The sequence below is a fragment of the Sapajus apella genome, unplaced genomic scaffold, assembly GCF_009761245.1.
Source record: "Sapajus apella isolate SASKATOON/1434 unplaced genomic scaffold, GSC_monkey_1.0 scaffold4, whole genome shotgun sequence".
Taxonomy (NCBI): Eukaryota; Metazoa; Chordata; class Mammalia; order Primates; family Cebidae; genus Sapajus; species Sapajus apella.
Genome location: NW_022436944.1, coordinates 24,544,313 through 24,569,799, shown reverse-complemented (window position 1 = coordinate 24,569,799; position 25,487 = coordinate 24,544,313). Strand labels below are relative to the sequence as shown.

The 25,487-nt window shown below is 37.5% G+C and overlaps 1 protein-coding gene across 5 annotated transcripts in view; it reads right to left on the bottom strand.

Annotated features, from left to right (window-relative positions):
* ATR (ATR serine/threonine kinase) overlaps positions 1–25,487 on the bottom strand; it is a 108,868-nt gene that overhangs the window by 18,263 nt on the left and 65,118 nt on the right. For all 5 annotated transcript variants that reach the window (XM_032264380.1, XM_032264372.1, XM_032264355.1 and 2 more), the window contains 10 exons: positions 21,548–21,668; positions 19,457–19,594; positions 17,912–18,122; positions 13,517–13,695; positions 10,377–10,541; positions 9,057–9,148; positions 4,930–5,021; positions 3,869–4,046; positions 2,174–2,353; positions 1,551–1,710 (listed from right to left, as the gene is read on the bottom strand). In XM_032264380.1, the coding sequence (XP_032120271.1) occupies positions 1,551–1,710; positions 2,174–2,353; positions 3,869–4,046; positions 4,930–5,021; positions 9,057–9,148; positions 10,377–10,541; positions 13,517–13,695; positions 17,912–18,122; positions 19,457–19,594; positions 21,548–21,668 (1,516 nt within the window). The remainder of the gene's footprint in view (positions 1–1,550; positions 1,711–2,173; positions 2,354–3,868; positions 4,047–4,929; positions 5,022–9,056; positions 9,149–10,376; positions 10,542–13,516; positions 13,696–17,911; positions 18,123–19,456; positions 19,595–21,547; positions 21,669–25,487) is intronic.

Genomic DNA, 25,487 nt, shown 5'->3' with positions numbered 1-25,487 from the left:
CCGTGAAACGACAGCATATTAGCTAAGTACTACAACAGAGGAATATACACTGGCATTATACAACATAGAGAAGAGAGTCCCCTAAACCTACCTGAAGAATATAGGAAAATGGAGAACAGCAGTCAGGAAAAGTTATCAATGAAAAAAATCTGAATTAGGTTTCCAAGAATGAGTAGAAATCTTCTTGGCAGAGAATTTAGTGAAGGGCATTCTAGGTAAATGGAATAGTAACTTTAATTGGAAGAAAAGCACATAGTCTGATTTTAGCTGAAGTTTGAAGGGTTTTTGAGATGGTGATGAATGAAGCTGAGGAAGTAGGCCAGGACTTGATCAGAAAGGGACGTGTGTAGTTCCTAAAGTTCAGGCTTAATCCTAAAGGTACTTTATAGGATTATCTTTTTGAAGGAGCAACATGATTTGATGTAGGTTTTAGAAAGACCACAGACTGCAGTAATGTACAAAGGGAAATGGTGAGATCCTAAAAAAGGTTAATATTGTTAGAAGGTATAAATAATAAAGTCATAAATTAAGGCAATGGAAATAAATAAGAGGGAGATGATTCAAGAGATATTTCTAAGGTTGAAGAACAAAGATTTAGTCTCCAACTGGATGTGAAAAGTGAAGTTGCAGAAGGAATTTAAGATGATGTCCAGATTTCTGTTTTCAATGGGAGGATGAAATAAAGTCTTATTCAGAAAAATAGAAAACATGAGAGGAGAAACAGATATTCAGTATTAGATAATGAATTCCATTTTGAACATATTGAGTTTAAGGTATCATAATACATAGACTAGCACTAACTCAAAATGACCAGGACTGACTAATGCACACTGAATAAATTACTTTCCCCTCTCATCCAGGAAACACCTCCTCTCCAGTCCTTTCTCAGCCACCACAAAGTTGGTGTAACCACAAATGACACTAACAATAGTTGCCAAGTGTCAATTCCAAAACGTGCTATGCCTATTACTAATTCTAGACTGGTGACTAGCCTGAGGAGAAACGTAAGCAATAGTCATTTAAATCTGAGTAAAAAATCTTGCAAGTAGCTCCAATATTTTAAAAACACCCTTCTTATTACTATTGCTTTAATCTGAAGACTGCTGTGAACTTCTGTTCAGATGCAGGCCCTTTCTGGCTAGATCAGAACTGAATCTTGATAGCAACACCAGTAAGTCCATAGAGAACTAATTATCTGCCAGCGACTAAGTGACAGAGTTATATTCATTTAACCAACATTCACTGAGTGCCTACTATATACACCCTGTAAACATACATAAGGTAAAAAATTAAGAGGCAATTTTCGTCAAGGAAAATGTAAGATAGATGAAAACTGAAAGAACTGCACATTCAATCTTGAAATGGGAAGGTATCTGGAGACTAGGGTAAAAAGAACAGTTACTTCCAGACCATGGTAGATAACCAATGAAGAAAAGTGATAGAAAAAAAGGTTCTTAATTTGAATTAGTTATGTTCTCTCAGTTGGCCTTTTAAGAAAGTACATAATTCCCAACAGAATATATATCTGATGACACTTCCCTGGCCATTACCTTGGACCAGAGCCACTTTGCCCTTTCCACATACAGTTCAGCAAGTCGTGATTCCCCTGCATTAAGGAGAGCATTGTAGGCTGTCTGGTGGTGACCAGCCTTTCTAGCTACTCTGGCACTCTGCAGCCAGCATTCTCCAACCATTTCATTGTAATCTGGTCTAGAGGAAGTAACAAAACATGGGAGAGAAAGAGACCATTGGTAAGTATATGCAACAACTTAACTAAAACAATTGAAATCTGGGTCATACACTGTGCAAGTAGTTCCAATGTTTTGAAAGCCCCTGTTCCCAACACAGAACCTTCTTCATATACTATTTCAAAGGAATCAATGATTAATTTGTTTAAAAAGCCTTGACTTAAATTTTCTTATAGTGCTCCATTTTACCTAATATAAACTTTATTATTTTTATCAATAAAAAAATGTATCCCCCAGATATGTTTTTAACATCTTAAAAAAGAGAAAGAAATGGCATCTAAAAGTGATTCTTAAGTTGTTCCAGGTTCCTTTCAGCCAGACAGTGTAGCCTTGATATTTGAAAACAGAAAAATACAGACCCCCAAACAATATCCAAATACCAAATTCAAGATAAGTGATATTTAAAAAAAAGTAGCGTGAGAAACCTTTTATTGAGGCTTAATAAAGTCCTCCGGAGAGCCAGGATAGGCTCCTTGGCTCTATAGGAATTCTGGGTCATTTCTAGTCGAGCTACCCAGTTTAGGGAATCTTCTTGAGAATTGTCACCTGGAGAGTGCTGGAAAAGTGGTTTGATGCTATGTTCCAACTCACACAACATGTGCAATCTAAAGATAGACAGAGCCCATGTTAAAATGTTAATCACATTCAGACTTACTAATCTCATATATAAAGCATGTACTTTAAATCAGCAATAAAGAATTTAAAATACACAGCTTACTTTGGTAGAACTTTAATATATCCTTGCTATGCAAACAATCACATTTATATCTTTTCAAACTGAACATCAACACCAATTTATACTGGTTCATATATTTAGTGCTTTAGTCAGGCATGGTAGTGTGTGCCTGTACTCTCAGCTACTCAGGAGACTGAGGCAGGTGGACCACTTGAGCTCAGGAGTTCAAGGCTACAGTGAGCTATGGTTATGCCTGTGAATAGCCACTGCACTCCAGCTCAGGCAACAGAGCAAGATCCCATCCCTTAAAATAATAAATAAATAAAATTAATTAATTATATTAAAATTTTTTAAGTAAATAAATATTTAGGGATTTGCAGTGCTTCCCAAATTCCTATGAATTAAATTGTAGAATGATGGATAAAACTAAATTCAAATGCATGAAAACCAAAATTTACCACCTAAATGAAGATAAAAGAAAACATGGATTCATTATAAACCAACATGAGGTATCTGCATATATTGCCGATGAATTGCTTGAACCTGGGAGGTGGAGGTTGCAGTGAGCCAAGATTGCGCCATTGCACTCCAGCCTGGGCAACAGAGTAAGAGTCAGTCTCAAATTAAATAAATAAACAAATAAGAGGACCTCGCACAGCAGATGCCAGCAGAAAATTGTGAAATTAATGTAGTTTTCTTTCTAAGAGTGACGAAAACTGTGATACATTCACACTAGCTTTCCCCGCTTTGTATGATAGTCAGTGTCTACGACTCAGAGTTCTAGGCACAAAGGTACAGCTGAGTAGCTACAGAACAGAATTAAACTTAGTGGCCCAAACTCTACTTTCATTAAGATATTACCAAAGGGGCTGACACTAAATATAGTGAATTCTTCTAACTTAAAAAAAAAATGCGCTATGTTATAAATTTCTTATACTTTAATTATAATATTTACTTTATCATTTTTCCCTAGGTAGAATTCATAGACCTAAAATGTTTTCTAACATTTTCTTCGTCACCTCTAAAAGGTAATATTCTTTCTAGTAATGTGAAACCTATATGTTTTGGGGGGAAATAACAAACACATATCTAAATGGGAAGGAAAGGGAAACAACGAATACCAAGCACCGATGTGCAGGTGTTAGAGAAGTCTGTATTATATTTAGGTTATACAGAAAGCAAACTATGACATTACAAGAGGACAAACATAAGATATTTTTATTATGTTTTTCATTTTGTCTCATAGCTGCCTTTCCTTAAAAGGATGTATGTTAGAATATTTTTTAACTGTAGGGTAATTGTGAGGTAAAAAGAATGAAAGAGCTATTTGGTATAGCTATGCGTAATACCAAACACACTATCAATTATTTACTCATCAAAAAACTCCAGTGCTGTCAGATGATATTTATAGGCCAGGAATATAAAAATGGAAACCCCAAAATACCTCACAATATATTCATATCCTCGTTGGTAAGAGCCTCTTTCAAAGCTTGCAGCTGAAAGAGGTACAATTTGTTCTGCTCTCACTAGTTTCAGTGTGTCATAAAAAGCTGTGATATCTCTTTTTTTGGCTGATAATAATAGCTGTCCCAGTCTGACACTCCATGTTGTAGATTTCCCATCTGAAAAACAAATGAAGAGTCAAGAAATGTCATGGTAGCTGGGTCCAAGTGTCAGCTTTATTTCATTAGATAAAATGGTTAGCAGAAATATCAAACAGATGGTTTCACTCCATCTTTTTTTTCTTTTTTTTTTTTTTCAAGACAGAGTTTCACTCTGTGGTCCAGGCTGGAGGGTTATGGCATGATTATAGCTCACTGCCACCTTGAACTTCTGGGCTCCAATGATCCTCCCACCACAGCCTCCTGAGTTGGTAAACTACAGGCATAAGCCATTATGCCCAGCTAAGTTTTTAAAAAACATTTTTGTAGAGACAGTCTCACTATGTTGCCCAGGCTGGTGCAGAGCTTCTGGCCTCAAGTAATCCTCCCGCCTTGGCCTCCCAAAACTCTGGGATTACAGGTGTGAGTCACCATGCCCAGCCTGTTTTCATTGTATTTTGAACAACTAAACAAGGCAATCATAAAACAGGCTAAGAGATTAAGTATGCATGTTTTTAAGCTACTTAAGTCTGAATATTTATGGCATATTAAAACTGCTTATGTACTTAACTAATTTTTCTGTTTGGAGGGAGAGGGAGTTTCACTCGTGTTACCCAGGCTGGAGTGCAATGGCGCGATCTCGGCTCACCGCAACCTCCGCCTCCTGGGTTCAGGCAATTCTCCTGCCTCAGCCTCCTGGGTAGCTGGGATTACAGGCACGCACCACCATGCCCAGCTAATTTTTTGTATTTTTAGTAGAGACGGGGTTTCACCACGTTGACCAGGATGGTCTCGATCTCTTGACCTCGTGATCCACCCGCCTCGGCCTCCCAAAGTGCTGGGATTACAGGCTTGAGCCACCGCGCCCGGCCTAAACTGCTTATATATTAAGAAGTAATTTTACCTGCTGCCAAATAGTTTTCCACCAAATCCCACTGTGACAACTTCCAAGCTGCTTCCACTCTGTATGTGTTTAATTCATCTGTCCATTCAGACCTATTAAAAGAAACCCATTATCAACTAAACTTTAATTTATTTAAAGTAATATTCAGAGACTTTTCAATGGTTTACATACTCTATTATATTTATTGAATTTACACTATATTGTATTTTGTTCTTAGATATAAAATAACTATCTCTATCCAGAAACTACCTAGAAAATTTTAATCTTTCCATCCTTCAAAAATATTTTTTCACTAATTACTTCTAATAAACCATTTAAGATGCCATTCCTCAACAAATTAAAGTGTGCCATATATTATAGCAGAGTTAATTCCTGAATAATAACTAAGCCCACTGTAAAAATAGCTGTAGGCTTAATTTGAACAAAGAGCAAGGAAGAAAAAGAGCCAACAGAACACACATAAATGCAGAGGTAAGCAATTCTAATAACTTAGAATTCTGAATTAAATTTAAGACAAAAATACGGGGGGACCAGTGGTATAGGTTAGGGACAGTTGAGAGGTATCTAGAACAATACCAAGAGCCTAAGAAAGTTAAAATGATTTGTCAACGGCATAACAAAGTATATAAGACTAGCTACCCAAAATATATACCTTTTCTTTTTCTTTTTTCTTTTTTTTTTTTTTTTGAGGCAGAGTCTCACTCTGTCACCCAGGCTGGAGTGCAGTGGCGCAATCTCTGCGGATTCAAGCAATTCTTCTGCCTCAGCCTCCCAAGTAGCTGGGATTACAGGTGCGCACCACCACACCTGGCTAATTTTTGTATTTTCAGTAGAGACGGGGTTTCACCATGTTGGCCAGGCTGGTCTTGAACTCCTGACCTCGTGATCCACCTGCCTTGGCCTCCCAAAGTGCTGGGATTACAGGTGTGAGCCACCGCGCCCAGCCAATATATATCTATTTTTAAACTACTTTCAGTCAGTTTAAAATTTGAGTTCGCAAAACCAGTGTGACATAGGCTAATTATTTTGTAAGCATTCTATGTAGGTGACATTGGGATGACCAGTCATATTTGAGATCATGACTATACAGAAGCAGCTAGACTTTCCTCATGTTTCTTTTTTATTAATCATACTGTCTGAATATCTGCCATATGTTAGATCCTAGGCTAGGCACAATTTTTCATTTAATAATCTAATAACACTGCATACAGCACATATATATCCATATTATAAATAAAGTAACAGAGAGGCTGGAATCAATATCCTCAAAGTTTTCCTTGCTCTTTCTGCAGTAAAAACACATAAAGAAAAGATAACAAATGACCTAACAAGTTTCATTTTTTAAAATTCTAAAAATAGTAGATAGAATATGTTCCAATTTTTAAACATGACCACCACCAAAAACAGTTTAGAATAAGGCTAAAGAAATACAACTGAAATGTAATTTTCAAAAGTCCAATTTTGAACAACTTTACAAGCTTACCATCAGATGCCAAAATATAAAAATTTCAGAAAAAAAAAATCTCAGTAGAATTAGGTAGTATTTGTTATCCAAATGTTGGATAACAGATTATTTGTGGAATAACAGGTTACAGAGGGGATGTGTCACGCAAAGCCTTATAGCAAAATGTACAAATGGCAATCAGGATTAGGCTGTGAGAATGTATCCATACAAATGGCTACATTAAAAAGAATGATAAATAGGATAAGCACAGTCAATATTTTTGGAAAAATATTTGTTTAAATGCAAATAGAGATTGCCCTATCCATAATCATTTGCCAAACCATGACATAGCACCCTTCATTGAATACTGACATGTCTTTTTCACAACCCAAGATCAGAAGGCTCTATGTATCCCAGACCCAAAGAGAAGAAAAGAGAAGTCTGAATGTGTAGTCTATGTCAAAAAGAAATCTGACACCCCAATTTGAGCCATGACTCTTTCCCAAATCTCTGTAACCTATTTATTCATAAGGTCTCTCAACTAATCTGGAGAAACATATGTACAACATGTAAGCATTCCTTCTCTACTTCTGCAAAACTTCCCTTGTCATTTCATAAATTCCACTGCTGCAATACCATCTGACAAACAGTGAAATTCTCTGTCCTCAGGCATTGTAGAATGATAGACTTTATGAATCAGTTTTGGAACCTATACAAACAGTACTTAGAAAACGCTGGCTTCAGAATCTATAAAAAGCTTAAATAAACCAACAAGCAAAAAACAACCCCATTAAAAAGTAGAGAAAGGACATGAACAGGTACTTCTCAAAAGAAACCATATAAGCACCTAACAAGCATATGAAAAAATGCTCATCATCACAATTATTTGAGAAATGTAAATCAAAGCCAAAATGTGATACCATCTCACACTAATCAGAATAGCTATTATTATTATTATTTTGAGACAGAGTCTTGCTCTGTTGCCCAGGCTGGAATGCAGTGGTGGAATCTTGGCTCACTGCAACCTCCATCTTCCAGGTTCAAGCAATATTCCTGCCTCAGCCTCCCAAGTAGCTAGGGTTACAGATGTGTACCACCATGCCCAGCTAATTTTTGTAATTTTTTAGTAGAGATGGGGTTTCACCATGTTGGCCAGGCTGGTCTCAAACTCCTGACCTCAAATGATCCACTCACCTCGGCCTCCCAAAGTGCTGGGATTACAGGCATGTGCCACCACACCTGGCCCAGAATGGCTATTATTAAAAAGTCAAAAAGTAACAGATCTGGAAGGGGCTTCGAAGAAAAGGGAATGCTTATACACTGTTGGTGGGAATATAAATTAGTTCAGCCATTGTGGAAAGTAATGTGGAGATTTCTCAAAGAACTGAAAATAGAACACCCAGCAATCCATTTACTGGGTATATTCCCAAATAAAAATAATTCATTCCACCAAAAACACACACTTGTATGTGCATCGCAGCACTATTCATAATAGCAAAGACATGAAATCAACCTAAATGCCCATCAATGGTGAATGAGATAAAGAAAATGTGGCATATATACACAATGGAATACTATGCAGCCATAAAAAAAGAATAAAATAATGTCCTTTGCAGCAACATGGATGTAGCTAGAGGCCATTATTCTAAGTGAACTAACACAGAAACAGAAAACCAAACACCACATGTTCTCATTTATAAATGGGAGCTAAACACTGGGTACACATGGAGACAAATATGGGAACAATAGACACTGGGGACTACAAGAGGTGGAAGAAGGAGCGAGGCAAGAGTTGAAAAACTATCTTTTGGGTACTATGCTCAATACCTGAGTGATGGGTTCAATTGTATCCTAAACCTCAGTATCATGTAATATGCTCTTGTCACTAACTTGCACATGTACCCATAGAATTTAAAATAAAAGTCGAAAAAAAAAAGAAAAAGAAAAAGAAAAAGTTGGCTTCAGAGTAGTCTAAAAAGAGTGGCCTGTATATTCTTTGGTTAACTGAGATCCCATTCCCTTTTGACCAAATTTTACTCCCCAGAATAGTCATTTAGAGTCTGGTGAATAAATCAAGAAATATAGCTTTCAGCTCTCACAGCAAAGCAGCTTCAAGAGCAGTGTCAATCTCCACATTTAATCTCCATTTGGAAGAACTACTCAGCCTTAATTTTTGCCACACATACATATTATTTTTTGTATAATCTGATTTTCTATAATAAACCCACTTTCTTTAGGAGAGTAAGGCTGCTTTCACATTCATCAATCATTTAGGGTAAAAATCAATGCACACAGTCTACAGTAATAGTCCATAAATCAGTCACGAAGTTCACTCCCCCGCCTCTAGCACAGAAAATAACTGGTACTGATACTGTAAGCAGAGCACAGATGCCCTTTGAGCCTCAGGAAGTCCCATATAACCAATAGCAGGTGGGTTCTCGAAGTTTCTTGTGTTAGGGCAATCTAATTCAAGGATGGCTCCTTTGATAGAAGATCAACTGTTAAGTGGTAGATTGACTATGAAAAACTTGAGGGGCAAAAAAATTTGGTGCTTATTTCCAATACCATGAAAACACATAAAACATTGATTACTCACTAAACATTAAGTCATCTAATTCACTAATTAAAAATTCCCCATTCAGATAAAATAATAAAAGGAAACCATTCTTTTATAAAATATTACCTGTTAGCATGCACTCCATTCACCTGAGTGATAACAGTAGACAGCTGACCAAGACCTAACATGGACTTTACTACACCATGATAATGAATGATCTAGAAATTTAAAAATATTTAAAATACCAATTATCACTTCAGTAATAGCTTAGGAGCCAAAAACAGTTTAACTGATATTCTTTAAAAATTACTATTTACTTGATTGCACTTATTTTCTTTAATATTATTATTTTAATTTTTTGTAGAGGTAGGGTCTCGCCATGTTGCCCAGACTGGTCTCAAACTTCTGGGCTCAAGTGATCCTCCCGCCTCAGTCTCCGAAAGTGCTGGAATACAGGTATTAGCCATGGTGCCCAGCTACACCTTTCTTAATTTAACAATTGACTTGCTTACTTACATGGCAGGACCCCCAGCAATGTCCTAATACATTTAAAATAACATAAATAAATGTTGACAACCTAGAAAATTTCAGATTGAAGTTATTATATCTTTCAGATTTGGACTACTTTTTGATTCAGAACAAATATAAAAAGTATCTAGTATCTTTGATATTCTGTTTAAAGATTGCCATATTTCTCACATAAACATTAAAGCTCAAAGGTTCTGATATTTAAAATATGGATTTGGTGCTTTAGAAACTAAAAAGTTAAGGAGGATTATGTAATATCCTTTAAAATGAAAACAAGATTGTGAAAAATAAAGAACATATATATTGAGCTTCTGAGAAACATGTCCAATATGACAAAAACCAATATCCCAAAATTAGAATATAAGGCAAGATTATAAATGAATGATTCTAAACCCCTTTCTGTCCCAGCAGACAGACAACTTACTCTGATTATTAGCTATAACTCAGTGATTCTACAGGACCACTTCAGAGACATCCAGGGGGGTAACTACAGGACCATTTCAGAGACGTCCAGGTGGGTAAGCAGGAGTGGGGTGGGTGTATAAAACATGAAAATGTTTCTCAGCCTATGGATAATCCTTATTTCTGCAAACTGGTGCATGACTTACACTTTAAATAGCAAACTAAAATTATATACATTTTGGAGTTATTAAATGTACATTTCAATACAGATATACTCCATAATAAATCTCATTCATTTAGGGGATTTCTAAAGTCATACAAATGTAGTATTGGAAGGGATTTTTTAAATCATCTAATAAAGTCTCTATTTTTATCTGTCAGGAAACTCAAGCTCAGAGAGAGTTAAATATTTTCCAGACACTCAGTGACATTGATAGAAATAGTATTAAAACTAAAGTTTCCAGATTTCATATTCAGGGCTATTTTCATTATGTTGCCTTTCAATTATTATCTTACCTGGTCTGGTTCTAGCTGAATAGCCCTGTCATAACAAGCAGTGGCATCCCTCAGCAAGCCAAGGCTTTCATGTTCAAGAATCTGTTCTTTTAGAGATGGTTCTGCCTTTCTAATTGCGCTGACTCCAGCCACTCCATCAGGTTCATGCATAGCAGCATACAATTTCTTTGTTCAATAATTAAAAAAACAATCAAAAACAGGAAAAACACAACTGGAAATAAAACTACAAAGCCATCTGTTTATATTGAAAGAGGAATTTTTTGAGAAATTTTTCCTCAAAGTAATAGGAAACATTTGTTTCATGGCAGTCACAGTAAAATTATAAACTTATTTTCAGGCATTCTATTCTGTCAACATTATTATTCTTCTTAAATACAAATTTACATCAATAGCTGTTATTGATCATAGGATTACGAAGAACCTCAGGATCCTAAAACTCTCTAGATCCAAATGATACCATATTCTGTTGAATACAGTTTATAAGAGTTTTACTGAATTTTTTTTTTTTTTTTTTTTTTTTTGAGACGGAGTTTCGCTCTTGTTGCCCAGGCTGGAGTGCAATGGCGCAATCTCGGCTCACCGCAACCTCCGCCTCCCGGGTTCAGGCAATTCTCCTGCCCCAGCCTCCTGAGTCGCCGGGATTACAGGCATGCGCCACCATGCCCAGCTAATTTTTTGTATTTTTAGTAGAGACGGGGTTTCACCATGTTGACCAGGATGGTCTCGATCTCTTGACCTTGTGATCCACCCGCCTCGGCCTCCCACAGTGCTGGGATTACAGGCTTGAGCCACCGCGCCCGGCCTTTACTGAATTTTTAAATGTAAATAAGCATTTCAAAATATTGTTATTGAGATGCCTCCAAGAAAACCAAGACAGCAATCTGGGCTCAAAGGAGATGTTAAAGCTAAAGATAAAAATTTAGGAATCAATTAGCACAAAGACAGTCTCTTACAACATGTGAAAGAATGGGATGATCTAGGAAATTGATAAAGAAGAAAAGAAAGCTGAGCATAGAGACTAGAGTTTCTACATTTATCAACAAGGAGGAGCTGGCAAATGAAACAGAGGAGAAGAGAGATAACTTGGAAGAAAACTGGAGAATAAAATGTCCCAGAAGCCATGGGAGAAAAGCAAATGTCTGAATGAGAAAGGCATGTACAGTGATACTGAGGTTAAGAAAATGAGGGCTGGGAAAAATTTACTGGATTTGGTAACATGTGGCCACCAATTTTCTTAGCATAGTGTCAAGAGAAAAGAAAAAGAGAAGTCTTGTTGAAATAGGCAGAGTGAATAAGAAGCAAAGAAACAAGCAATTACAGTATAGGGAAAATAGACAATTCTTTCAAAAACTGGTTATGAAGTTCCAGAAACCGAGAGATGGTATGTTTCTAAAGGAGATGGTAAGATCAAGGGAATTATAAAAAGTTAAGATAGGCTTTACTAGAGCATGTCTATATGCTCTATATACTCTGGTTCACAAAGAGAAATTAATTACACTAGAGAAAGAAGGAATATATGAAGAAGTTACATCTGGAAATTGAGAACACAAGTAAAAAACTTCAATTTTGACAAGAAGGAATCCTTCCTTAAAAATAACAGAAGAAGCCAGGCATGATGGCTCATGCTCTAATCCCAGCACTGTGAGAGACCAAGGCAGGCAGATCACTTGAGGTCAGGAGGCCAGCCTAAGCAACATGGAAAATCCCATCTCTACTAAAAATATAAAAAATTAGCCAGGTGTGGTGGTGGTGCCTGTGGGCCCAGCTACTCAGGAGGCTGAGGTGGGAGGATCCCTTGAGCCTGGGAGGTGGAGGCTGCAATAAGCTGAGATCGTGCTACTGTACTCCAGCCTGGGTGATAGAGTGAGACCCTATCTCAAAATAAATAACTAAACAAAATAACATAAGTTGGGAAGAAAAAGAATATGGTGCAGATGCTGTGCATTTGAGATTTTTCCTACTGAATGATGAAGCAAGATCATCAGCTGGAAGCAGGGAAGCAAATAAAAGGTAAGGTATAGTCATCTTGAAAAAAGGGAAAGTAGCCTTACTAGAGAAACCCAGCAGGCCTGAAGGTAATGTTACAGTCCTGAAGTTTTAAAGATGTTTGAGATCATGAACTTAAAGTGAAACCAGTTATAACACCCACTGTGTAATTTTTCTCCAGCTGATTATATGGTTGGAGTTTTACAAAGGGAGTACAACACAGTGGGGAAAAGACAAGATGTTGAGCATCACACTAAGGGAATGATTTTAACCATGAACCACAGACTTAAAACTAGACAAGGAGGAACACAAAGATAGGAAAGGGCTAATATTCATCTTAAGACTGCAAGTTACTAATTTTCCAGTTGTTTTATCACACTTTGCTTTTTGATTTCAAAAGCCCACCAATCTTGAGCTCTCATTTAATTCCACGTATTCGCCTCACCTGTCCTTACTTTCTTTTGTTCCCTACACAATCATAACATTGCCTAAATCATTATTTCACCAGAATGTTCATGCCTGATACCTGACATAACCAGTACTTCCCCACCACCCTCATTCACTCCCAAATTCAGGATCACAACTCTCCCAAGGAGAATAGTAATTCCTCGAATCATAGCCCTTCCAAAGCCTCCTCCACAACTGCCACAGGCATTTAGCTAAAATGCCACTGTGACCGTAACACTTCCCTAGTTCACACTCTCCAAGAAGTTTGGGCAACTTAAAAAGTCCTCTGTTATTTGTGACCTTTCCTCTGCCATTCCAAAACTGACACTTAACTGTTTGGCATATGCCACGCTCTTTTCCAGCTCCACAGAGATGCCTCTACTTACAATGTGTTGCCTCCCTATACTGCTCATTTTTTAAGACACCATCTCCAAGAAGACATTCCTGACCTCTGGCTCATCCACTTCCATCTCCTACCCTACTCCACATGAAGGAGTTAAGTGTCCTTCCTCAGGGTACATGTGTGTTACTGCATTTAAAATATTTTGCCAAATTGATGTTTATCTCTCCCCACCCATCTATAAGCTTCCAAAGTGCTTATAAATATCTAGAGCCTAGCACAGCATCTAAAACATTAAAAAAAAATGAACAACATAAGACCGGCTATATGAATTTTCATTATTAAATTCACTATATTAACTTCAAACCTGTAAAAATCCAAGATGTTCTTGAATATTTTGCTTCTTTTCTGTAATAAATGATTCAAAGTGCATTACAGCTCGTGTGTATGCTTTGGAGCGAAAGGAAGCTACTGCCAGAGCATCCTGGGGTATGAGGTCTAGAAAACGGGTTACACTCTGATAGTCTTCATAATCCACAGTAGATACTAGATCAGAAAAAAGAAGTTGAGTAATTAAGACTTACAAGATAAAATTTTAATGTATCAAGAAAAAAAAAAAAAAAAAAAAAAAAAAAAAAAAAAGATAAAATTTTAAAAGGGTCAATTTAAGTATTTAAGTTCAATTTACTTCACTAAACAAATTAATCTGAATGTATTAGGATATCATATTTAGAATGTAACTAACAACAGAATGACTGTTCAGAGAGTCTTGCTCCAACTCCATCATTATTACTTACCTTTCTTTGGACAGTCATTTAACTTACTGAGCCTCTGTTTCTTTATCCATAAAAGGAAAATATTAGTGCCTGTCTTGCTTTCCTTACAATGTTGTTGGTGAGGATTAAATATAAATCTATTATTAAACTTTGAAAAGATATAATGGTGATACAAAAGATATAAGACTAGTTATTTTTTGATGACTATAAAAAATGATTAAATTTAGCTATTTTATAGGGAAAGTGCAGAACTATGGAAATAGCCTCTTTTTTTAAAGCTTAGTATGATTTCTTATCAACCTATTTTTTCTTGGATTGCCAAATATACAGTGCCACCTATTACAATAGAAATTGAAGTCAAAGTGCCTTCAAAGTAAAACCACAAGTACTTTAGGATAATTTTTCAGGAGTGTACAAAAAGACAAAAATTAAAAACTTCTAAATGAGAACAGTCTAGTTTACAAATTCTTATTTAAAACTTCTAAATTTTAATGATTCATAACAGTGAGTAGAAAACAGAAAACAAATTTCTTCAAAACTTAAAAAAGTAAGGTAGTATATTTTATTTTTTTTAATTTATTTACTTTTTAAAAATTTTATTTTGAGACAGGGTCTCACTTTGTCACCTAGGCTGCAGTGCAGTGGCACGATCATAGCTCACTGCAGCCTTCACCTTCTGGGCTAAAGTGATCCTGCCTCAGCCTCCCGAGTAGCTGGGGCCACAGGCATGTGCCACCATGCCTGGCTAAATTTTGTACTTTCTCTTTTGCACAGGCTGGTCTCACATTTCTGAGCTCAAGTGATCCTCCAACCTTGGCCTCCCAAAATGCTAAGATTACAGGCGTGAGCCACCACACCTGGCCTAAGGTAGTATATTCTAAAGAGATTATATTTAAAATAAGGTCCTTATTTACATCAAAATTTGTAGATAATTTCAAATTGTAATTTTTTCTTTTGAGACAGGGTCTCACTCTGCTGCCCAGGATAGAGTACAGGGGTGTGATCTTGCCTCACTGTAGCCTCAAGCTCACAAGCTCAAGCGATCCTCACACTTCAGCCTCAAGAATTAGCTGAGATTACAGGCACACGCCACCACACCCAGCTAATTTTTGTATTCATTTTGTAGAGATGGGGGTCTCTACAAAAATGTTAAACAAATGTTAAAAGTATTGTATTTTTGAACCATTACAAATGCTATTCTTAAAAGCTAGAATTTTGGCCAGGCATGGTGGCTCATGCCTCCTAACACTTTGGGAGGCTGAGGTGGGTGGATCACCTGAGTTCAGGAGTTAGGGACCACCCTGGGCAACATGATGAAACCCTGTCTCCATTAAAATGCAAAAAAATAGTAGGATATGGTGACGTGCACCTGGTCCCAGCTACTCAGAAGGCTGAGGCACAAGAATTGCTTGAGCAGAGGCTGCAGTGAGCTGAGGTTGCAGTGAGCTGAGATCATGCCACTGCACTCCAATTTGGAATACAGAGTAAGACTCTGTCTTAGAAAAAAAAGAATACCTAGAATTTTAATTACAGTGTCAGTGAAAATGGTGATAATAGAGTGTTTGGTTTTATAGTACCAGTTTGACATGCAGAAATAAAAACAAACAGGCTGGTCATGCTGGCTCACGTCTGTTATCCCAACACTTTGGGAGATCAAGGAAGATGGACTGTTTGAGCCTACGAGTTAGAGACCAGCCTGGCCAATATGGTGAAACTCCATCTTTACTAAAAGTACAAAAAATCAGCTGGGCATGGTGGTGCATGCCTGTAATCCCAGCTACTCAGGAGGCTGAGGCATGAGAATCACTTAAACCCAGAATGTAGAAGCTGCAGTGAACCAAGATCGCACCACTGCACTCTAGCCTAGGCAAGAGAGAGAGACTTGGTCTCAAAAAAAAACATTAAAAACAAACATTTCATTGTTAAATATGAAACACAGATTAATAGCCTCGTTCCAGACAAAAATATTCCCCAAGTAGGTGATTATTGGCAAGTTCAGAAAATTTTAGAAAAATTGTAAACTATTAAGCTTAACAACGGGAATGTATCAACTAGCAGAACAGAGGGAGATGCTCACAAATTGAGAATTACGGAAATGAAGGTCTCTTTAAGGATTGTTAGTCAGTTTTTCAATTGGCCTGAAAGCCTGCAGGAAAAACACCTGATGTCTGTGAGAGCAGCTGAGATATAAGGTCATATTATAACCATCCACTAATTGCAAGAATGGAAAAACAAAAGGTTCAAAGAAAGTAAGAATATCCATTAGTGTGTGATGAATACAATTCTTCTCATAAACGCTTATATCAGAGAGACAAATTAGCACGTGTCATTTTTAAATCAAGGTACTTCTCAGTAAAAGTTGCAGTATCACAGGAAAAAAATAGTAAGATATAGCAGGGTATAGTGTAGTAATGCATAGTAAGCATATTTGGACAGCTGGCTAGATACCAAACACTACTAGACACAAGAAAAATAAACAAAGATAGCTTCTCTGTAGGCCGTAAAATAAAATTAATATCTCCCCTGAAATTTAAAACTTAAATGTGAAAAAGATTGGAAAGAGTATTTTCCAAGTGAAAACAACAAAGACCAGAGTACAAACACACACACACACACACACGCGCGCGCGTGCGCGTGCGCGCGCAAATACTGAGGGAACATGTAATAAGTTAACAGTGAGGATTAGGTTAATAATAATATTATCATCTCATTTATTTCACACTTTATCTATTCATCACCTCATTTAATCTGTACAACGATCTCCTAAGAGAGATAATATTAACTACATTTTGGCCATTTGTGGTGGCTCACGCCTATAATCTCAGCACTTCGGGAGGCTGAGGCAGGCAGATCGCCTCCCACTAGGAGTTGGAGAGCAGCCTGGCCAACATGGCAAAACCCAGTCTCTACTAAAAATACAAAAATTAGCTGGGTGTGGTGGCACACGCCTGTAATCCCAGCTACTCAGGAGGCTGAGCCAGGAAAATCACTTGAACCCGGGAGGTGGAGGGTGCACTGAACCGAGATTGTGCCACTGCATTCCAGCCTGGGTGACACAGCGATACTCCATCTTGAAAAAAATTAATAAATACAAATAAAAATATTAACTCCATTTTATACAAAGAAAAATTAAATAATGTGTCTTGTCCAAGTGAGAGTAAGAAGACAGAAAGGTCTTATGACTAAAAATTCATTGTTTTTTCTCAGTGAAAAGGCCACACTATTACCCATTTCAAAAATACATATGACGGCCAGGCATGGTGGCTCACACCTGTAGTCCCAGCACTTTGGGAGGCCGAGACAGATGGATCACCTGAGCTCAGGGGTTCGAGACCAGCCTGGTCAATATGGCAAAACACCGTCTCTAGTAAAAATACAAAAAAAAATTAGCTGGGCATGGTGGCAGACACCTGTAATCCCAGCTACTTGGGAGGCTGGGGCAGGAGAATTGCTTGAACCTGGGAGGCAGAGGTTGCAGCGAGCCAAGGTCACACCATTGCACTCCAGCCTGGGCAACAAAAGCAAAACTCCATCTCAAGAAAAAAAAAAAAAAACCACAAAAAAATATACAAAACAAGGTATTTTTTAAGCTAATGCTTAAATTATAGAACTGATAGGCCAGGCAAGGTGGCTCACGCCTGTAATCCCAGCACTTTGGGAGGCCGAGGCAGGCAGATCACAAGGTCAAGAGATCGAGACCATCCCGGCCAACGTGCTAAATCCCCATCTCTACTAAAACTGCAAAAGTTAGCCAGGCATGATGGCACACACCTGTAGTCCCAGCTACTTGGAAGGCTGAGGCAGAAGAATTGCTTGAACCCAGGAGGCAGAGGCTGCAGCAAGCCAAGACTGTGCCACTGCACTCCAGCCTCGCAACCAGGCGTGACTCTGTCTCAAAAAAAAAAAACAAAAAAAAAAACAACAGATAGAGGGAAGAGCTAATTGGTGAACAGTCATAACAAAGAAATAAACAAGTGGTAACTCACCCACTGAGTCTACCTTATTTCTATTTGATTTGCTGTGTGGACATTTTTCAGCTTTCAGTGTCTGAAACTTGTGCCTTGCCCATTGTGTGAGATGGTCAAGCATGGAGAACACAGTCTGTGTGCTGAGTTGACACAGATCAGATGCAATGTCTTGGGTATTTATGGTTTGCTGATCATCATGCTTTAGAACTGCCATAATTTCTGCATAAACCTATGAGAACCATTTTATAGTTAATAATAGTATCTATGTAACACCATTTAACTATTGTATGACATTTAAGACTAACCATTCTAAGGCAAAATTTTCAAAAGAAAAAACACAATCAGCTGGCTCATGCCTGTAGTCAAGACGAGCCTGGTCACCATGGTGAAACCCTGTCTATACTAAAAATACAAAAAAATTAGCCAGGCATGGTGGCACATGTGTGTAATCCCAGCTACTCAGGAGGCTAAGGCAGTAGAATCACTTGAACCTGGGAGGTGGAGGTTGCAGAGAGCCAAGAGCACCACTGCACCCGAGCCTGGGCAACACAAGCCTTCATCTTAAAAACAGAAAAATAAAACACAATTGATCGATAATACATTACTGTTCTTATCTATAATTAAACCAATCAAAGATTAGTCCAAAAAGAGAATAGAGTCACTAAAGAAAATTTAAAAAATTTCTTAATATTATAGATTATTCAATAAACGACAGTGAAACTTTTGTTAACTAATAGTGAAAAAATCTTACAGTAATATCTCATACTATATGCAAAATTAATTGCAGAATAAATGAAGGACTAAATATAAAAACAGAAGAATTAAAAATAAATGAAGGACTAAATATAAAAACAGAGGAATTAAAAGAATATATAGGCAAATAAGCTCATGGCATCAGATAAGAAAAGGCATCATATAAAAATCTTAAGATTCATAATCTATAAAAGATGTAAAAATTTTACAGTTACATTTAAAATTTCTGCATGGCAAAATGTACAAAGGTTAAAAAGAAAATGATTAAGTTGGAATAATTTTTGAAAATATGACTGGCAACAAATTGGTGGCTAGAATATACATAGAACTTCTATCAATTAAAAGGATACACACAACCAGGTGCAGTGGCTGACGCCTGTAATCCCAGCACTTTGGGAGTCCAAGGTGGGCGGATCAAGTAGTGAAGAGATTGAGACCATCCTGGCCAACATGGTGAAACCCCATCTCTACCATAAAAATTAGCCGGGTGTGGTGGCGCATGCCTGTAGTCCCAGCTACTTGGGTGGCTGAGGCAGAAGAATCTCTTGAACCCAAGAGGCAGAGGTTGCAGTGAGTGGAGATTGCACTACTGCACTCTACCCTGGTGACAGAGCAAGACTCTGTCTCAAAAAAAAATAAATAAACAAAACAAAACAAAAAACCCACACCACATAGGCAAAGATACGTAAATGAACATATAGCCATTCATAGATCTACATTTCCTACTAATACACAGCCCTTCTAATACGAACTACATTGGAGAAAATAAATTTCACATGCTCAAAAACCAAATAAGATGATTTATCTCACCTCCTGCTGATCTTCTTGATTACAACCCAATAAGACATACACCAGAATATGTGGAAGAAGATAGATGGTCACTTTGAAATCATGCTTCATCATAATGCTACAGCAGGTGAAAATTTTACTGGCAAGCTCATGCCGAACCTGTAAACTCAAAATGTGTAAAGACAGTAAGTAATTTAATATACTTTAGTCTACTGATAAAATGTCAAAAATTAGTATGTGAGATAACTTGTCACGAACAAGTATTCTTTTTTAAATTAAAAACAATTTCAATTAATTTTTAAATTAAATTATTTGGGGTTAAAGTCAAATTTTGTTATGACTTAACCTTCAATTTGCTAACATTATTGAACTCGAAATTTTAAAGAGTTTTTTTTCTTCAGGCCAGGAGTGGTGGTTCATGCCTGTAATCCCAGCCCTTTGGGAGGCTGAGGCAGGCAGATCACAAGGTCAGGAGTTGGAGACGAGCCTGGCCAATACGGTGAACCTCTGCCTCTACTAAAAATATAAAAGTTAGCCGGGTGTGGTGGTGGGCGCCTGTAGTCCCAGTTACTTGGGAGGCTGAGGCAGGAGAATTGCTTGAACCCGGGAGGCGGAGGTTGCAGTGAGCCAAGATTGCGCCATTGTACTCCAGCCTGGGCAACAGAGCGAGATTCTGTCTCGAAAAAAATAAAGTGTTTTCTTCAAATACAAAGCCAAAAACCAAAAGAACCCCACAATATTCCAGAGCTGAAAATAGTTAACAGTATTTCACATTTTACATATTAAATTTTCATTAAAAAAAAAAGAAAATGTCTCAAAGTAACCAACTACAAATTAGCATAATGATATTTTAAAACACTAACAGAAATGTTAATGAAAGGCGGGGCACAGTGGCTCACACCTGTAATCCCAGCACTTTGAGAGGCCGAAGTGGACAGATCACCTGAGGTCAGGAGTTCAAGACCAGCCTGGCTAACATGGTGAAACCCTATCTCTACTAAAAATACAAAGATTAGCCAGGTGTGGTGGCTCACGCCTGTAATCCCAGCTACTTGTGATCCTGAGGTGGGAGAATCACTTGAACCCGGGAGGTGGAGACTGCAATGAGCCCAGATTGTGTCATTACACTCCAGCTTGGGGGAGGGAGGGAGGGAAAAAGGAAAGAAGGAGGGAAGGAAGGAGGGAGGGAGGGAGGGAAGGAAGGAAGGAGAATGAAAATCAAAAATTATAAATTTTAAATCTAATGTAAACATTTTATTGGAACACAGAGTATCTTTGTCTGCCATGTAAAAATTTCTCATTAAAAAAATAGAAATATACCTTTGCTTTTTCCATGAAAGTTTGTTTTTTTTTTTTTTTTGAGACGGAGTTTCGCTCTTGTTACCCAGGCTGGAGTGCAATGGCGCGATCTCGGCTCACCGCAACCTCCACCTCCTGGGTTCAGGCAATTCTCCTGCCTCAGCCTCCTGAGTAGCTGGGATTACTGGCACGCACCACCATGCCCAGCTAATTTTTTGTATTTTTAGTAGAGATGGGGTTTCACCATGTTGACCAGGATGGTCTCGATCTCCTGACCTCGTGATCCACCCGCCTCGGCCTCCCAAAGTGCTGGGATTACAGGCTTGAGCCACCGCGCCCAGCGAAAGTTAATTTTTAAAATCTTCATTTTTATTTTAGAGAAAGTTCAGATAATATAACTTCTTTTAGAAATGGCATTAGAGTATATCTCTTTATTGAACGTCTTTTTATTATGTAAAAAACTCTGATATAGCATTACATCCTTTTACACAGTATTATTTATCAATATAAAATGAACAGACACAAGAAAAAAAACAAAAAAAAAAAGAAAAAAAATGAACAGACATAATGTAATTTTACACATTCATGAAGACCATAGTAATTTTCTTGGTAAAACAATTACTTTTCACTCAGAAACTATTATTAGTAACTACAGAGAAATTATTACTCTCTATTAGTAAACATTTTCTTCAAAAATTTCTATGATTATCAGCACAAATACTTCAATGACTATTGTGTGCTATGCATTCAGAGAGATATTCTGGTTTTCTTTAGAATTTCTGTTCAGTTAACAAACTGAACAGGGTTTCTTACCTTTGTTATAAGATAACCTGCCCAAGTTGCTGACCATTCTGCAAAATTACTACCCAATTTACTTAAGTAAATTGGCTTCTTTACTCCAGACCAATCGGTTGACTTCTGAGAACTCTTGTATCTATAATTATGAAAATTTTGAAAATTTACTTTAAAAATCCATCTGTTTAGAATTTTAGTAGATTACAGCAACCCCTTCAGTGACTACTGCAGTACTGAGTTGCCTTTAATGAAATCTGCTTACCTTTTTTTTGCATATCCGTCTTCAGGGTGAAGCAGATCATTCTTGCACACCTAAAGTACTTTGAAGGATTTGAGTCTGCCTCTTCCTCTTCCTCAGATCCTTCCAACTTTATTCTTGTATAAGAAAAACCTGTTCCTTTGAAGTTCAAGCCACCCAGGCATACTGCTATTTTCTACTCCTCATTACGGGCAACTACTCAACTCACTGATTACCAAACTCATTGATAACTTTAGCACATTGCTCAGGGTTTTCTTCCTTCCCCAGTGTTATTATCATCCTAGGTGATTTCAATGTCTAGCTGGAGTGTTAATAAATGCCCTATACTTGAAGTCTTATACCCAAATTTTATATGTGTGTGTATGTGTGTGTGTGTGTTTGTGTGTATAAACTCACTGTATTCTGAGTTTTTGATAGTTGAAAAAGCCAATAATCTCTCAGTTAACCATAACACTAAACCAGGAAAAAAAAACTCAAATCCCTATTTTGAATCATCACAAGTACAGTTTTCTAGATGATTTTTATCAAATTTATGGTAAATTTGGCTAGAAAACTATTGATACTGGGGTTACAAGCCAGGCTCTGCCCAGTAACATTGTGATGTTTTCTCCTAAATATATTTCTATGGTGATTTTGAACTGTAGTTTTTCTGTCTGGTTCTAAATTTCAATCTTCCAAGTATAGCCATCCTTTAATCCAGATTTAGTGATTACGTATATAGAGCCCAACTTTAAAACAAACAAACAAACGAACGAACACAAACTAGGGAGTATAACTTACAGGCAGCAAAAACATGAATATGCTTTTAAGAAATTCTGTATCTCCCTAGGTCCTCTGGAGTAAATATCAAGCAGTCCAAGCTATAAAACTGAGCTACAGGTTAACCTGGTATTTTAGTGTTTCATACAAAAGAGAGTCAATGGTATTAAAAATGCCCTCTACCAACCTCTTATTTTTATGTGGCTCCAATTTCAACAAGCAGATTCCAGTTAGGTAAATCTCCTAACTTCCATCATTGAGGAACCATTTGAGAGGTTACTCTAACAGCTTAGGTATAAAAGCTAAAGATCAAAAGAATTGTCATTGCTTTGTTAAGATCACACTTTTAATGACCACTTCAAAGTTGCTTCCTGGCCGGGCGCGGTGGCTCAAGCCTGTAATCCCAGCACTTTGGGAGGCCGAGGCGGGTGGATCACGAGGTCAAGAGATCGAGACCATCCTGGTCAGCACAGTGAAACCCCGTCTCTACTAAAAATACAAAAAATTAGCTGGGCATGGTGGTGCGTGCCTGTAATCCCAGCTACTCAGGAGGCTGAGGCAGGAGAATTGCCTGAACCCAGGAGGCGGAGGTTGCGGTGAGCCGAGATCGTGCCATTGCACTCCAGCCTGGGTAACAGGAGTGAAACTCCGTATCAAAAAAAAAAAAAATTTAAAAAAAAAAAAAGTTGCTTCCTATGAAAAAAACAACAAGAAGGCAAAAATGTTGGCTTCTACTTCTTACGAAGTAGATCACAGCCACCCTCACAAATTCTCCCCCTAAAAACAAAGAATTTATTCAGCAAGCTAGGATTGAATAAGCATTTATTATTGATTGTCAACTAAATATCAGGCACTTTGCTAAATACTTTTTAATATTATCTCCTTTATTCCTAACAATAATAATACAAAGTGGATAAAATTATCCATGTTTTCAAAATTTAAAAATTAAAACCTGGAAATGTTAAGTAACTTGCCCAAGACTTCAGAGCTAGCAAATGCAAAGCCAACATTCAAATCTAGGCCTGTGTGACTCCAAAGGCCATAAATGTTCCAGTAGATCACAGAAATTCTTTAACATTTACAGGTGCTTTACAAAATATAGACTAAGAAAATGGGGAAAGTATGGAGTACTCAAAAATGAAAAATCCAAATTTTAACTTTAGTCTTTTACTTATTTAATAATGCTAATAGTTGCTGGGTGTGGTGGCTCATGCCTGTAATCCCAGCAATTTGGGAGGCCCAGTCAGATGGGTGGATCACTTGAGACCAAGAGACCAGGCTGGCCAACATGATGAAGCTTCATCTCTACTAAATATACAAAATCTAGCTAGGCATGGTAGTGTGCGACTGTAATCCCAGCTATCCAGGAGGCTGAGGCAGAAAACTCACTTGAACCCAGAAGGCAGAGGCCACAGTGAGCTGATACTGCATCACTGCACTCCAGCCTGGATGACAGAGCAACACTCTGTCTCAAACATAGTAATAATTCTTTAATAAGGTGAATAATAATGCTAAATAATCACTTCTTTAGTAATGATAGTCATAAGACATAAAATGACATTTAAAAGATTTGTAAGTATAAAAAATTATCTAGGAAATAAATATCCATACCTCAGGGCTTTTATAAAGAATTTTAGCATAAGTCTAGGCACTTTCTAAGGCTCAAAGAAGTTATTTGTCCAAAGTCACGTATCTAATATGCATGGTACCTAGGGTACCAAAAAGTAGTTTCTAAATAGAAATAATTTATACCTGTATGTACTTTTATTTTACTTATTTTTTTGAGATGGAGTCTCACACTGTCACCTGGACTGGAATGCAGTGGCGTGATCTTGGCTCACTGCAACCTCTGCCTTTCAGGTTCAAGCGATTCTCCTGTCTCAGCCTCCCGAGTAGCTGGGATTACAGGTGCCCACAACCATGCCCAGCTAATTTTTTGTATTTTTAGTAGAGATGGGGTTTCACCATGTTGGCCAGGCTGGTCTCGAACTCCTGACCTTGTGATTCACCCACCGCCGCCTCCCAAAGAGCCACCACACCTGGCCTAATTATATGTATTTTTAAAAATATGAAATACTTCATGAATTTGCATGTCATCTTGCACATTTCCTCAGTCCTAACAAAGTCATTTAAATTTTTTAAAAGATTAAATACACTTTTTTAAAAGTAGAGGGTGAAAATATATTCATGAGGAGAAATTGGGAGTAATGAAAATCTTGAATTAGGCTTACTAAAGGCTTTCTGACTAGCTTTAAACTCTTAAATTAATGTATTAATTATACCTACCAAAGAATTTGACTCACATTCGGCTTAAAGTACATTCTTTCAATGTATTCCCGATAGTTGAACTTTTTAAAAATCAATCCTTTTAACTTCAGTAAGCTTATCTGAATATTTAAAGTTGTAGTAATTTAACCCAACGAGCAGACTACACTTCTCATCTAGACAAGATTATAAGCATCAATCACAGTGAAAGATACACATAAGGAGATACTAAAACACTTTTAATGTTAAAATCTACATAAAAAAATAGCATTAATTTTTATATCATTAAAAACAATTTTATGAAAATACATTAAATAAGGCACTGGGTACAGCGGCTTACACCTGTAATCCCAGCACTTTGGGAGGCCAAGGTACGGGGATCACCTGAGGTCGGGAGTTTGAGACCGGCCTGACCAACATGGAGAAAACCTGTTTTTACTAAAAATACAAAATTAGCTGGGCATGGTGGCACATGCCTGTACTCCCAACTACTCAGGAGGCTGAGACAGGAGAATCACTTGGAACTGGGAGGCGGAGGTTGTGGTAAGCCGAGATCGCGCCATTGCATTCTAGCCTGGGCAACAAGAGCAAAACTCCACCTCAAAAAAAAAAGAAAAGAAAAGAAAACAGAAAGGAAAGGGAAAGGGAAAGGGAAAGGGAAAGGGAAAGGGAAAG